Source organism: Amphibalanus amphitrite, unplaced genomic scaffold (genome assembly GCF_019059575.1).
Source record: "Amphibalanus amphitrite isolate SeventyFive unplaced genomic scaffold, NRLGWU_Aamphi_draft 001345F_arrow, whole genome shotgun sequence".
Lineage (NCBI taxonomy): Eukaryota > Metazoa > Arthropoda > Thecostraca > Balanomorpha > Balanidae > Amphibalanus > Amphibalanus amphitrite.
In genome coordinates this window covers 131538-146802 of record NW_024882838.1, presented here as the reverse complement: position 1 = coordinate 146802, position 15265 = coordinate 131538, and the positions used below count along the sequence as shown (strand labels likewise).

General features: G+C 57.2%; 1 protein-coding gene across 1 annotated transcript; it reads right to left on the bottom strand.

The window, feature by feature from the left end:
* Positions 1–11766: 11766 nt before the first annotated feature.
* Positions 11767–15114, bottom strand: LOC122372323 (collagen alpha-2(V) chain-like). The gene has a single exon (XM_043349407.1). The coding sequence runs from the start codon at positions 14168–14170 to the stop codon at positions 12521–12523; it is 1650 nt and encodes a 549-aa protein (XP_043205342.1). The 5' UTR covers positions 14171–15114; the 3' UTR covers positions 11767–12520.
* Positions 15115–15265: the final 151 nt, after the last annotated feature.

Genomic DNA, 15265 nt, shown 5'->3' with positions numbered 1-15265 from the left:
TACTTGCCTTGCCCTTCTTTGAGATGGGACCAGGACAAATTTCAGTTTGTCAGTCCTTAGAAACGTTACGGCGTCAGTCTGGCATTCTTCCGACATCATATCTCAATGTTCATATCGCGACCGTTACCTCAATAATACAAGATTGCTTGGTCTGCCAGCTTAGACCGGTACTTCGCTGGCTCTTTCCGGCCCAAAAACCGCAGCTAACGGTGGTTCTATCCGACTTATACCGGCTTTACCGTACAATCTCGCAGTGCCATCTCGCTCTGAACACGTCTTCAACAACGGGGCGAGTGGCGCCCCGGCTCACGACTGAATCACCCTCGCGTGATCGCGGTCTGCAGTTGCACCTACCCTGTCCGTCTCAGAGTTGTTTTGCCCCTCAGCCTGCCCTGGCCCTTCCGGCGACTCTCCAATTCGTCTGTCCGTCTGCCTATTCCCTGTTCGTTCCCACGTCTGTCTATCCGGTGTCCGTCTGTCCTATCATCCGTCCGTGCGTCTGTTCGTCCGTCCGACCGTCTGTCCGCCCATCTGTCGTCCAGCGTCCGTCCGTCTGTCCGTCCGTCTACCCGATCGTCTGTCATCCAGTGTCCGTCCGTCGGTCCGTCCATCCATCGACAGGTCTGTCCGTCCGTCCGGCCGTCTGCCTGTAATATCCAGTGCCTGTAATGTCCACCGCTCGTCTGCCTGTGCGCCTCTCTCTCCGATGTCCGCCCCGAGTGTCCGTCCTCCACCCGTCTCGGCCCCGTACCTCAGGACAGGCTGGTACCGAAGCTGGCCTCCATCGCCAATCCTGATCAGCCGGCCGGCTGAGAGAGCTCTCAGTGCCAGCGGCTCATACATTACGCTCGGCGATAGGATCGCTGCCGAGCGGCCCGGCGCCGTCTCCGCGAGGCTCCACGTGCCGTCCGACCGGCTGGCCGGCCCTTGTCGCCACGGAGAGCCGTCCGGAGGGGCGGAGCGCGCCGGAGCCAGGTGTTTTTGTCGCCAGGACAACCGGGAGTGATCCGGCAGCCACGGTGGACGGCGGACTCCGCACGGAGGGACGGTGCGCCGGTGGCTGTTTTTGTCAGGGAGGATGACGGACGTGTACCGGACCGGTGGGCGTTGTGTTTTCAGCTGACAGCTAAACCCTGACCAGATATGATCGTCCCGTCCCGCTGGGCGGATCGCTGTCCGTCGGGCGCATACCTACCGCTGCGGACCGCGCCTCGCGCGCGCTGCCCGGAGCCAAACTGACCGGCGCCGAGGCGGTCACCTTTCGTCAGCGGTACCTGGAGCATTCCCGGCTGACGGGCCTATCGTCTGTCCATCAGAGCGGCTCTGTAATTGTCCCAACCGGCGGCGGATCCTTCCTGCTGGATATTCCGGCAGTGAACGGAGGAAACTGGCCCGCCGGAGCCCCATTGTTCCATGGCGGCGACATTGAATTTATTGCAGTCACTCCCACCTCGCCGTTAGAGCCCAGACCACGAACGAGGAAAGACGGATGACAAACGAAAGAATGTGATGCCGAACGTGATAAAAGAGCCATATTTGATGTGTATTCTGTCACCACAAATAAATATCTGACAATCGCACGCTTCCTAGCAAGATTTTCTATCGGTGAGAACCATGAAAGGCCTAGCAACTGATGTACTTACGTATTCGTCTGCCATCTCAGGCTATCATTCCAGATGACCAGCCATCATCCCTGCTGCTAATTGGCCTCCATCATCATCTCGCTAGCCGCCTCTCATCTGAGGCAGGGTGCGTAGAAAGTGGCGATATCAATTAGCCACTACTACTGGGTTTCACTTGTAGTGTGCATCTGTCTCTCCACATGGGGTGCCTTCCACGCGAGACATCTCACGCTGCCTCTTATCTGACTCAGTCTATCCGTCTTACTTTAGAGTGCCTTTAGAAATAAACTGTTGTTCCTCGCTAAATACCCCAGGACTTCTCCGTGCCTTTTTACGCAGACGGAAGACACCTGTCGGCTCCCCACTCCCGCAGGAGTCTGCCACTGGCGTCAGACCGGCGCGTGCATCCCAGCCAGGAGAGGGCGCGCACTGTAAGTACCGCACACCCTCCGCGGACTAATAACACTGGCCGGCCGGCCGCACACCCTGGCCCACAAAAACACACGGTCCTGTGAGTTGTGGGTCCGTCGGCCGCCAATCTCGGCCCGCCCAGGGAAGGGGGCGGAACGGGCGGACGGGGAGAGGGATCGAGAAGGAGCGGTAGAACCGCCGTCCACCACTCGGGGAAGAGAAGAGGGTATACGAGAAATAATGCCTATACGTTGTAGGTAAGAAGCAAAAATAAAGATCCTAGAAGCAGTGCACAAAAATAGCAAATGTAGTTGGTGGACAAGAATGCAAAGTTGATGTTTTTTATCCAGATTATCATCAACTTCTTGTACCGGCAGTTAGAATCGGTGGATTCCTTGGCATCTTATGAGGTTGTGCGATCAAATACCAATCATAGCGGCTAATCTTTGAAGACCGGCGGGTGGTGTTCAAGTCCTGCGGTGTGTTATTGAGGCCAATACCGCTGAAATATACATAGAGTCGCTGCGACTGATGTTGGATTTCAACAGCCATTCTTACAATCTCATGATGTCTCCGATACTGGGCGTCCTATGAAATGTATTTATGTTGCACGATGGCGGTATCCTGTTTTGTGGGAAGTCTGGGGTCCTGTGAAGGGATTTCAGCCTCACTGAACACAAAACTGCAGAACAATACTTGTCCGTATACAATATGTCACCTGATTCACTGTCAAGCTGCGACTTAAGCTGTCAAGCTGCGCAATAAGTCATTATTGCAACTTTAAAATACAGATAGTACTCACGCATTTAACATGTCTAACTACACATGTGTCGTAGTTTCCTGGCGTCACAAAAATGACACGAACGCGTCCGAGAACCATCTGAGCCGGTAAGTGGGCACGCCGGTGTGCTCGTTTCCCGGCGCACAGCAATAACGTGGGGCGACGAGCCGTGCCGACGACGCCGGAATGGGGACCGGCTGGCGCCGACCGCAGAGCATGCCGCGGCACCAGTCATCAGCCCACTGCGGGACCAGTCAGAAATCGGCCGTGGTTTCAGCCAAAAACTGAGTATGATACAAGCCGGGTTCACGATACAATACAAGCACGCCTTTTTACGATAAATCGGCCCAAAGCCAAGCAACTAAAACTAATCGTATAACAGATACGTATACCTATAATACTATAAACTCACACCGAAGATATCCAGCTTCTCATGCTACTGAACTGAATGACACCATGACGCATGGTTAGATGCAAATATTTAAATAGATGATGGATAGTTACATAGACATTAGACATAGCTGTATACCACTAGGTATAGCTATATCGTGGAATCGTGATAATCGTGAATAGTGATTCCGATGACACAATTCAGGAACCCGAATCACAAAGTCAACGACTTGTGTCCACCGTGCCTGTTGGCCGCCGCATAGTCAGGGGCGGATCCAAGGGGGGGGTCACATGGGTCATGGCCCCCCCCCCCTTGAGGCCCGGGGGCCCAAAGACCTGCCAGGGGCACCACCGGCCTATCAGGGGTATCACAGTCCTGACAGGGGCACCACAGGACCGCCAGGGGGACCACAGGCCTAGCAGGGACACCACGGGCCTGGTGCCCCTGGGCCCTGACAGGACTGTAACGCCCCTGACAAGCCTGAAGTGTCCCCGGTAGGCACGTGGTACCCCTGACAGGCCTGAGGCGCCCCTGCAAGGCCGGTGGTGCCCCTGGCAGGCCTGTGGTGTCCATGGCAGGCCTGTGGTGCCCTTGCTAGGTCTCTGGTGCCCCTGACAGGCTTGTAATGCCCCTGGAAGGACTGTGGTGCCCCTGGGCCCTGACAAGCCTGAGGTGCCCCTGACAGGCTTGCGGTGCCCTTGGAAGGACTGTGGTGTCCCTGGCCCTGACAAGCCTGAGGTGCCCGTGACAGGCCCGTGGTGCCCTTGTTAGGCCTGTGGTGCCCTTGGCAGGCCTCTGGTGCCCTTGCTAGGCCGCTGATGCCCCTGGCAGACCTCTGGTGCCCTTGCTAGGCCGCTGGTACCCCTGCGCCCGGAGAGGACTGGTGCCCCTGAAAAGTCTGAAGTGCCCCTCGGCAGGCCCAAGGTGCCCCTGCGAGGCCGGTGGTGCCCCTGGCAGACCTCTGGTGCCCCTGGCAGGTCTGTGGTGCCCCTGGCAGGTCTGTGGCGCCCCTGGCAGACCTGTGTTGACTGGTGCCCCTGCTAGGTCGCTGGTGCCCCTCACAGACCTGTGGTGCCCCTGGGCCTTGACAAGCCTGAGATGCCTGGCTATGACAGGCTCGTGGTGCCCCTGATAGACCAGTGGTGCACTTGCTAGGCCTGTAGTGCCCCTGGCAGGCCTTTGGTGCCCCTGGTACCCCTGCGCCCGGAGAGGACTATGGTGCCCCTGAAAAGCCTGAAGTGCCTCTCGACAGGCCCGTGGTGCCCCTGGGCCCTGACAGGCCCAAGTTACCCCTGCGAGGTCGGTGGTGCTCCTGGCAGGCCTCTGGTGCCCCTGGCAGGTCTGTGGTGCCCCTGGCAGGCCTGTGTTGACTGGTGCCCCTGCTAGGCCGCTGGTGCCCCTCACAGACCTGCGGTGCCCCTGGAAGGACTGTGGTGCCCCTGCCCCTAGTTGGGCAGGGGCACATGAGCCCAACATGAGCCTAGTTGGGCTCATGGGCCCAACAGGCCCGTTGTGCCCCTGACAGGCCTGTCGTGTATACTTGCTAGACCTGTGGTGCTCCTGCTTCCTGGCAGGCCTGTGGTGCCCCTGGCGGGCCTGTGGCGCCCCTACAAGGCCGTAGGTGCCCCTGACAGGTTTGTGGTGTCCCTGGAAGGACTTTGGTGCCCCTGACAAGCCTGAAGTGTCAAGGACAGACCCTTTAGACGCCAGGTTCAAGTTCGTCGGACTGACAATTCGATTTGCTTACCTGATAACGTTCCTGGTAAGTACTTACTACTCAGCGTCCACAACATATATACACATAGCACATTCATATATACTTGCTTACAATTGGTAAATGTGGTTGTGGCTAAGAGTTAAGATACTGACTAAAAAAAAAATAAAAAGAAAAAAAACTGAAAATGGGGGCCCCACCAAAATGAAGTGAACGAAATCCGTTGAGTTTTTAATTTTGGGTATAGGTAGGGGCACCACTTCGATTCATGACCCTCCCCTTGGAGTTTTCCTGGATCCGCCCCTGCGCATAGTTTCACACTGCCAGCAGAATCAAGTCACATTTTCCTTAAAACTTAGCCGGTCAAACCACGTCGTGTGCCATCAGTCACCATCACGACTAAATCAGGCGCTTATGGCATAACACCGGCTTAGCGGCGTTCGCGCCGCAAACACGGACCGCGCTTTCACGCTTCACCTCTGGGCGACGTTCTCCATCGTGTGCAGAGCCTCCCACGAACTTTTTGTGTCGTTTTTGCAGTTGACTAGATGCGCCGCGGAGAAAGCCCGGCAGGAGGGAAGCCGTGACTTGTCCGCCTCCTCTCGCTCCCTCCGCTCAGCCCACTCTCGGCAACGGGATGAGACCGACAGAGAAAGTAGATTCGCCGCCTCTGGAGAGGCTCTACCCGCGCCAAATCGCCAAATCCGTGCGGACGTTTGGGGTAATCGAGTGCCCGCTCGGTTTCCATAATTCCTCGAACACCGTATAAATCTCCGGTTGGTTCCAGTTAGTGACGGAGATGACGCAGCAGCGGAGACTGTGTGCCCAATGCAGCGCACGTACGCCGGCGGCACGTGTCCGTGTCACGTGGTTTGGCACGTGATTCGAGGTGTCGGCTGATGTCCACTGTATCTTGGCACTACGCAGTGTCCTTGGCAGCACCGCGGGTTATGCTGCAGCCGGGCGGATGATGTGCCGTTTATTTTACAGTGTGCTCTTCCGTCTTCGGCTCTTGGGGCTGAATCGGGGAGCCGCCGGAGATTCTATAGATAAGAACCTATGCATACAGGCAGGTTCCTGAGCGTTAGGAAAATTTCTGCTGACTGCAGAGGAAATCATTTGAGGCTACAGTGAGTCGTAGTGAAGGGTCTGGGAAGATCCGTTCGGGGCTAGTTTTTCTTCACTACCTCTGCTCGGAAAATTGTTTTTGCCAATAAGCACGCATTTTTAAGATACAACCGTTACCCAAAATGAAAATCATTCAAAGTCAAATAACAGCTATTATATCCATGGATTTTGATAACATATGGCAGCAGTGGCGCGGGAACCGGGGGGGCTAGGGGGGGGCTGAGCCCCCCCAGCTTTTCGGCCGGGGGGCTCGTAATGTATTTGAGCCCCCCAGCTGGAGGAATCGAAATCGGAAATCTACCAACATAATTTCATAGATTCATACATAGGCGTGGGAACCGGGGGAAGAGGCAGTGGGGGAAGCTTGCCCCCACAACTCTGCGGCCGTGGGGGCGGTGCCCCACAACGTTTCATGAGGCCAGGAACCGTTGGGCAGCTTGTCCTCCCCAAATTAGGGGTTGTGGGTCACAAAGGAAGAAAGCATGTAAGTGAAAAATCCACCTATTTCACTGGCTCGGCAACTCATTTGGCAGATTAAAACCTTTACTCCAGGTTGCCAAAACGGTAGTTTTTTCACTCAGCTGAGACGGAATACCTCACTTTTTGAAAATATTTTCGTTTTTTTTTTGTTGTTGAAAAGGCCAAGGTCTGAAAAATAAGTGGCCTAAAACCGGTGAGAAAACTAGATTTGGGGGTACCCTAGGTTGATTTCTATTATGGTTCAGCCCCCCCAGTCTGGAAGAAGTTCCCGCGCCACTGTATGGCAGCGCACATGAATAGGTAGCCAAAATACAGCAATTGAGCATCTAATCCTAATCCGTGGCACCGAGCTCAATGAACTCCGCTATGCGCATTTCCCGGCCACCGACCGCTAATCACATGCACGGCGTCAATTCATATGCAAGCTCACGCCTACGTCCCACTAAAAACCCGTTTGGCGGTATAGTTGCTAGTGCGGGCGGCGATTGAACATGCTACTGGGTCAGACAAGCCCGGTAGGCGTAGGCTCAACTCGCAATGCGGCAGAGACTGGCAACTGCGAGCTGGTGGGCATTTCACTAAATTTAGGAAGGTCGAACCAGCCACACCAAACCGGCCGAAAACACTGCCACTTTGGGTTGAAGAGATGTCCAATGTCTGTAGTCCAACGGCTGTTCAAGCTCACTCCAGTATGAAGAAGCTGGTATTTTCAGGACGGTAGAGAATATAAAGGGGACAATGTGGGCCATGGAAAATCCACGAAGCCGCTCGATTTGAGTTGCTATGAGCGATTGAGTGGATAATATAGGTTGCATCAATACATACAGATTTACTGCTGTACAGTAGTTTGTAGCGAGTAAATAGACAATAAGACCGGGGGAGTTGCACGGATATTGTGGGCAGAATGAACCACGAATCGACCGAGGACCCATCCATGGCAGTGCCGGCGGGCAGGACTGCTTTCGAGGTGCGCCGGCGGACTGGGACCATTGTCCGCCGGCCGGTTTTTACGTCCTATCGTTACCCATATAGCTGGTGGATCCATGGCCATTGTTACAACTGGTTTTCGACTGGATAGCCCAGGTAAGTATGAATGACCTGGTGGGGCGGCTGTGTTACTTTATGATAGGGCTAAAGGGCATCCCAAGTTTTAGTAACCCCGAATCATCATGATGATTACCATCTTGCGATGCATTCTATGCCATGCGATCTCACATCTAAACGGGCTGACGTTTCTTGTAGTACCACAGCCAACAGTCTGATAGCATGAGCGATCCCACGCAGCGGCTGTGAGACGTGTAACGACTACGATCGATTCTATCACTTGCTTCTGTTTTATCACTTGTCGCCATAAAACTAGCTTCGGAAACACATCCTGTAGCTCTACACAAGCTTTTATACGCTAATCAGGCGAATATCTCAAATGCACGTGCGTGTCTCTCCTCACTGTGAAATCTGAACAAATCAGCTTCCTTGTTCCTGTCATTGTTTGATAGCTACTGAGAGGCGCCGCTGCATTGCAATGCTGGCACAGTGTTCTTCTGCTGTCATTCATCACTATTTTGATATCTAGGCAACGAACAGTCCAAACTTCACGCAGCGATGCATAGTAATTAGTAATCATCTAACAAGACCCTCCCTCCCTTTCCTAATACACCGGCAGAGCGGGTGGAGCGTATACCGCTGTGTCCTACACCCCATCAGTGCATCGTTCTCACGGCATACGCTGTGGAGCGTCACCATTCACCTCCTGATTAGCGCTACAGCCGTGCGTGACATTGCAGTCTCTGGTGTTACAGCCGTGTGTGACATTGCAGTCTCTGGTGTTATACACGTGTGTGACATTGCAGTCTCTGGTGTTATATACGTATGCGCCACTGCGGTCTCTGGTGTTATAGCCGTGTACGCCATTGCAGTCTCCGGTGTTATAGCCTGTGCAATCAGTGTAGCCAGTGCAGTCTGGTGTTAGATACATGTGCGCCACTTGCAGTCTCCAGTGTTATAGCCGTGTGCGACATTGCAGTCTCTGGTGTTATATATGTGTGCGTCACTGCAGTCCCTGGTGTTATAGCCGTGTGCGACATTGCAGTCTCTGGTGTTATATACATGTGCGTCACTGCAGTCTCTGGTGTTATATACATGTGCGTCACTGCAGTCTCTGGTGTTATAGCCGTGTGTGCCACCGCAGTCTCTGGTGTTATAGCCGTGTCTCCAACTGCGGTCTCCGGTGTTATAGCCGTGTCTCCAACTGCAGTCTCCGGTGTTATAGCCGTGTCTCCAACTGCAGTCTCTAATGCTACAGTCGTGTGGAAACTGCAGTCTATGTTGTTATAGCCGTACGCCACTGCAATCTCTATTGCTGTGTACACTGTACAGTCACTGCAGTCTCAGTAGTATAGCCCTATCCGTAACCGAAATGCCCAGCAAACCGTTTTCTGTCCTCCTAAAATCACTTTTTTGACAGAAGCGTGAGTCACGCCTGTCTCAGCTGTCATCTCATAAAAAAATAACTTACAACACATCACTGAATAAGGGCATTCTCACTTTCTGCTTAAATACATCGTGCTACATCAAAGAAAGCATTAAACGTACGATGCCGATGGGCAACATGACTCATGTCTCTTTGTTTTAGACTTTTGACTCGTTGACCATTTATATTAGCTTCACAACTACCCTATGAGTCATGGTATCAGAACAGAGCGCCAGCTCAACTCACGCCAGCACTCAGCTACGACCGATGGCCACAACACTTGGCACATAGAGCGCCGGCCCACTGCTGCAGTGTTACCGTCCCTGACGCCCGCTTACTGCCTGATCGCGTGCATTTTTCGTGTCCATGGAGCTTCAGCAGGGCGCGAGCGGGCAGACTGGGCACGTAACTGGTTCCCAGACCCGCCCACCACTGTGTCAGCGTGAGCACTGTGCACGGCGCCGCCCCCGCCCACTGGCCTACTGCAGCCGCCGCCGCCCCCGCCCCCGCCGGCTGACGGCAGCGGCCTTGGGCAGCGGCTACTGGCGGCATCCAGAAGCTCTTCTAAGCCGACTGCTTTCAGAGAAGTCCACCGAGCATTCCTGTGTGCCGCGGAGGAGCTTAGTCGCTGGGAGTTTCGCGACCGAGACGGATCTGTACGTGACCCAAACAATCAGCGCCGACTTTTAAAGTAGCCAGTGTTTTGAACTTGATCACAAGCTTCCAATCTTCAGGAGGGCGGATCGTAAACACAAACAGTTTAAGGTGTCAAGGCCGAGTACTGTTTTACCAATACAATGAGCCTTTCACTGCACCGTGAGATCCCACACACGCCCCCCCCCCCCCGCGGTGAGACGACCATATCCTCTCCACTGGCACACATTTGAAAGGAAGAAAAAAAAACAGCCGTCTCATTCAAAGGACAGGCCAGTCAGAACGTTACCTCACTGTCGCTAGAGATCTTGGCCTAGCCGTCTAGCTTGCTCTCGAGGCCACAGAGACTACAAATGCTAGAAACCAAAGACCAGAGAGGCTCCAAGAGACAAAAAAAACAGCGTCGACGGGAAACCGGACACCAGAGATACGTTCTCCGCCGCCGGCCGGAGACCGGACGGGACGGTGGTCACAGCTCAAGATTACTTGTCACAGCTGTCCACCGACCGACCGTCTCGGCGGTGCCACCTGGGCGTGGCCGTGGGAAATCAGCCCACGGCAGCGCGCGCACGCTAACGTAACACCGCCTGCCTCTCAGCTATAGGGAGGGGTCGCCGCAGTGGACACACGGTGGGTCAGCGAGAGTGAAAGGAGCCGGCGGCGACCAACGGACAGCCGCGTCTAACGACCGCTACTTGAGGTACTTATTCACCGGACTCGGGCGAGAGGCCACTTCCGACTCATTAGCTCAATCAGAGGACGGCGATTTATCACTGGGGATAATAGAGCCGCTTTCACACCGCGCTGATACCGAGCGATTGATGGTAAATGGTTCAGTAAGAGGCATTTGGGGAAACATGAATGTCAGGAAAATGCGTAAAGGAACATTCGCTCAACAGGCTACTTTCATCCTACAGAGTATGTGATAGTGTTAATTAAGTGTGATCGCTAGTCTTCTTACAGCAACAGCGCACGTTTTATCTGCATATTCACACCTGTTGTATCAGTATGTCGTATCAGCCGTTTATGCCGTATCTGCAATCTACATTCAACAGCCTGCAATCCCCATTGTGCGGCCCTGTCATCGTCGCCACTTGTGCCGTGATGGCGGTGCTGCAGAGCACAGTCTCTCAATAGGGAGAGAGGCGACGACAGGTCGCAAGGCCATGGCGACACAAAACAATTCGCTGAAGGTGACGGGGTGCAGCGGGAGACGGCTGAGTCCGTGCCAGGCGCGGCTCTTCTCGGCCCTCCCCTTGGCCACCACCTGCTCGCCAGCCCCATACAGAGGTGTAACACATGGAGAGGCCCGTCTGACCGGCTACACCCACAGAATACACCACCGGCATGCATAGCAATCCGAGCCGAGGCCCGTCCGGCGCTGCAGCCGGTGAGATGCCACCGGACGCGCGGAGAATGGCCATCCTGACGCCGGCGGAACGCGGAGCAACGCCGGCCAAAGTCCGGCCCGTCAGATGAATATCGGTAATGAAATTCGCGGAATGTCGGGAGGTGGACCGGACCGAGCCGGGCGGCCGGGCGGCAGCAGTCGGGGCAGCTTTCGAAATGGATCTTAAGCTCGTTCAGGATTGTAATTAGAATGACAATGGGTAAAATCGGCCATTCAAGTCTTGCAGAGGCCGAGGGGTGTGAAAGAGAAGTCATTCGACAGCCGAAAATGACGGTGGGATTAGCGCCAGCCATCTCACATCAGCGCTGAAACCGGAACCAGGAAAGCACAACTCCACCCGTCGTGCCGCGGCTGACAGTGGCGCGGCGCAGGGAAACTGGCAGTACCGGGGATTTTCCTGTCGACGACAGCCAGCCATCACTCCTGACTCGGAATGTGGCGACTGGCAAACAGGGACGACGGATTACATCGCGGACCAGCGGGAACTGATCGCTGTCTATGGTCGTAACTAATCACCAGTGGACGGGGATGGCATCCAAGCACGCGATGAACGTGGGTCAAAGCGCGATTTGATTGTAGTAAGGTCTTTGTCAATCAAACATATCTTTACCCAAGATTTTTACAGATACCTACGTTTGGGCAACCGTTTTATGGGATAGTTCATATTGCATATGTTTCTCCACTATTCATTCTTACATAATGTATGTTGGCAGCTAATAATATGGTATATTATATTCACTTGTACCCGATATTCACTGACAAATGAACATATTACACGTACACAACACATTCACAACTTCTGCTTGGCAGAAACATCAAAACGATTACACACATTTGAGGCATTTTCTACAGAGCTCACACTGCGGATTTCATGTTTGGCTAGCGTGGCAAACACCAGCGCCCTATCAGCTGGCGGCTCCACAAGCATTGAGCACAGCACGGCGCCGGCTGGTAGGAAGTCTAGCCTGGCTAGTTGCATACTTGGTCGCTCGGCCGGGGCCGGCGGGGACCGCGACGCGCCGATATACCGATAACACCAGGCGCCGGCGGCGGCCGGCCGTGCTGGCGGCGCTGGCCGGCCGGGGTGCCGTTCGGGGTGCCGTTCGGACCGCGGCGCCGTCCGGCGGACCGAACCCCGTCCGACGGCCGGTGAGTCACGGTCAGCGGTCGGTGACGGCGTCACCCGGACGTCGGTCAGAGCTCCGACACGGCACGGCGGCCGGCCGCGGTTCACGGAGCAGCCACCGTCTCCGCGGGGGCACAGCTCTCACAATTGGCACTCCGGGGCCCGGACGGATTACCGCCGGTGACACTGCTGCTCAGCTCTCGTGCAACCCGTCTCGGGAGGTGAAAGTACCGTCTCCGGACCGGCCCGCCCCTGCAGCAGCCGTCCGCCGGCGCGCCCCCGCCGTCCAGCCAAGGTCACACGGGGCGGCACGCACGTGCCTATCGGCCCCCTCAGGAGCGGCGCAGCGAGGCGAATATGGATCGGCGCGGGCGCGGCTCCTTGCGCTCCTTGAGGTCCATATCTGCCATCTGCCGGTGCAGCTGGTGGCCGGCGCGTCCCGCGTCCCACGGGCCCGGCTCGGCGCTCAGTAGGTTACCGTGCGAGCGGCTGCGCTGCTCCTGCTCCAGCGAGAAGCCGAACGCGCGCTGCTCGTGCGGCTGGAGACGCCGCAGACCGGGTCCCGGCATCCCGTGCGCCATCGGCATTCCTCCGGCCATCAGAGGGTGTCCGTGCGGCCCGGGTGGAATCGGCGGGCCGGGCGGGCTGGTCTTCCGCGAGCGCAGGTTGCCCAGAGTGGCGTACTGCGGCCGGCCGACGGTGGCGTACCCGGGCGGCTCCGGCGGCGCACCGTACGGGCCGTAAGGCACCTGCTCCTCCCCGCCGGAGCGCGGCCCCACCCGGCTCGGCCGCGGCAGGCTCAGCGAGCTCATGGGACCAAACCCGCCGGGCGGGGCAGCCATCGAGTGGCGCTGCGGCGGCGGCGGCGGCGGGCCCAGGTTTCGGCGCCGGCTCGAGGTGCGGATGACGCGCTCCGCTGACGAGCCCCGATCCTCCCAGCTGGACCCCATCGCGGCCCGGTCGCGCCAGGCGCCCGGACTGCCGGACACGGACCGTCCGGTCCGGTCCGGCTCGTCCCAGTCCGGTCCGGGCGGCAGCGGACGGCCCCCGGACGGCGGCGGTGGCGGAGGGGAGGGCGGCGGTGGCGGCGCGGCCGGCATCTGCCGCTGCCGAGGACGGTTTCTCCGGGCCGTGGCGTACAGTGGAACGCCGGGGTCTGTGGCCGCCTCCGTCCAGCCGGGCCGACCCGCCGGACCGCCCTCACCGTCACCAACATCAATACGCAGCTGCTCGCGCGAGCCGGGCCGGCCGGCCGGCGGCTCCTCGTCGCTCTCGGCGCCCAGCTCCACGCCCGTCTCGCCGTTCTCGGCGTGCTCTCCGTTCTCCCCAGTGTCGTCAGCTCGCTCGTCCAGGTCCAGTTTAGCCTCCTCCTCGGACCAGTCGGCGGCGGGCGCCGGCGCGGTGTCTCCTCCCTTCACACCACAAATCGCCTCATACATCTGTCCGTTCAGCCGGCGCGCCTGCTCGGCGTCGGCGTACACATGGAAACACGAGGAGACCAGCGCGTTGGCCGGCGTTTCTCGGCGACACATAAACACATGACACTCGAGCACTTTGAGGCCGGTGGTGCGCCGCAGGATGGCGGCGAACAGCGGGGGGTGCGCCGGGTTCGGAAACCGACCCGGCGGCGAGTCCAGCGGCAGGAAGCGCGCCACCGGCTGCCCGGAGGGGGTCGGCAGCAGCACGTAGCGCACCGCCGCGCAGTAGTGGAGGGACGAGATGGGGAAGAAGCGCGTCACCTTGTGCTGCTGTTCGTCCACGTTCTCCAGCAGCAGGCCGTTGCTCCAGACGGTGAGGCGCGAGTCGATACCACGCGCGGCGGCCAGCCCCTCGGCCGGGTACAGCTGCGACAGCGGCCCCTGGATGCCCTGCAGACCGTCCTTGGAGGCGTGCGGTACCGCCGAGCCCAGGTAGAGCACCCGACACCGGCACACGGGGGTCGACTGCTCCGGAGAGCCGGAGCCTGAGCGCGGCCGAGACATGGCCGGCACCGGTGGACGGCCTCCCTATACCTCCCGAGTGGGGCACTGCGAGACACCACCGACCGCGCTCCTGCGCTGCGCCGTGCCCTCCCCGTCACAGCGCTGTCTCGCGACTGGCGCGTCCCGGCCGCGGTGCCGCCGCCGCCTCCGACCGGCGCATGCGCTGCTGCCGGGCGGTACCTGGGCGGACGACGCGACGGGTCCCGCAATAATGTATATCGGACGGACGGGACGGGACGCGCCGGCCGGCGCCCAGCTGATGGTAAAATCAGCAGGAGGACCGTACCGGCTCCGGCTGAGCCCGGGCGGGTCGCAGCTCTCAGCACAGTTCACACGGGATGACGGGAGGGGGATTGGACACATCCCATAGCTCGATGTCGAAAACTAAGAAAGATAAAACGACGCGGGAAAAAAACGAATAAATATTAATTCTTTGGCCATACCCTATAACATATATCGATGCCAAAGATAAAAACGTTTAAAAGTGAAAATAGCTTTAATTAGGTGTCATCCAATTGATTTTCTTCGTTCAGGCAACCAGGCAAATTGCAATTAACGGGAGGTCACCGAAGATCAGCTCATCAATGGTCAAATTCTCCCGATTTTGACATATCTTGGAAAAACGGCACATAATTCGAGCTTTAACCCGCACACCGCTGCAAGGCCTCCTGCATGCACCCCATACTGGAACATGACATTAACAGCTACCGGCTAGCTCGGATCCTGGGCCAAGTGCTAAGCGCGGCAGGCAGCGTAGCTACGAACCTGTGCCTAACGCCTGAGGTTCTAATAAATGTCCGTGAGGTCGGAGGGAGCATGAGACAATATAGCTCGGCTGACCCCAACTACGTCTCAGGTTCCGTCTCCTACTCATGCTTGTTGCAACAGCTGCAGGCGAGCCTGTCTGACTCCGACTCCGACTGTGACTCCGAAGTCTGAACCCCTCACTTACTGACCTAGGCAAAACGGTGATCCGTCGCCTGCCGATCCCGAGCGCCGCGTCACCTCGCGGCGTCACAGCAGCGACACCTACCGGCAAACGGCAGTTGATAAGTCAAAGCCAATCGGCCAGGAGAGAGTTGTAGGCTAGGGTAG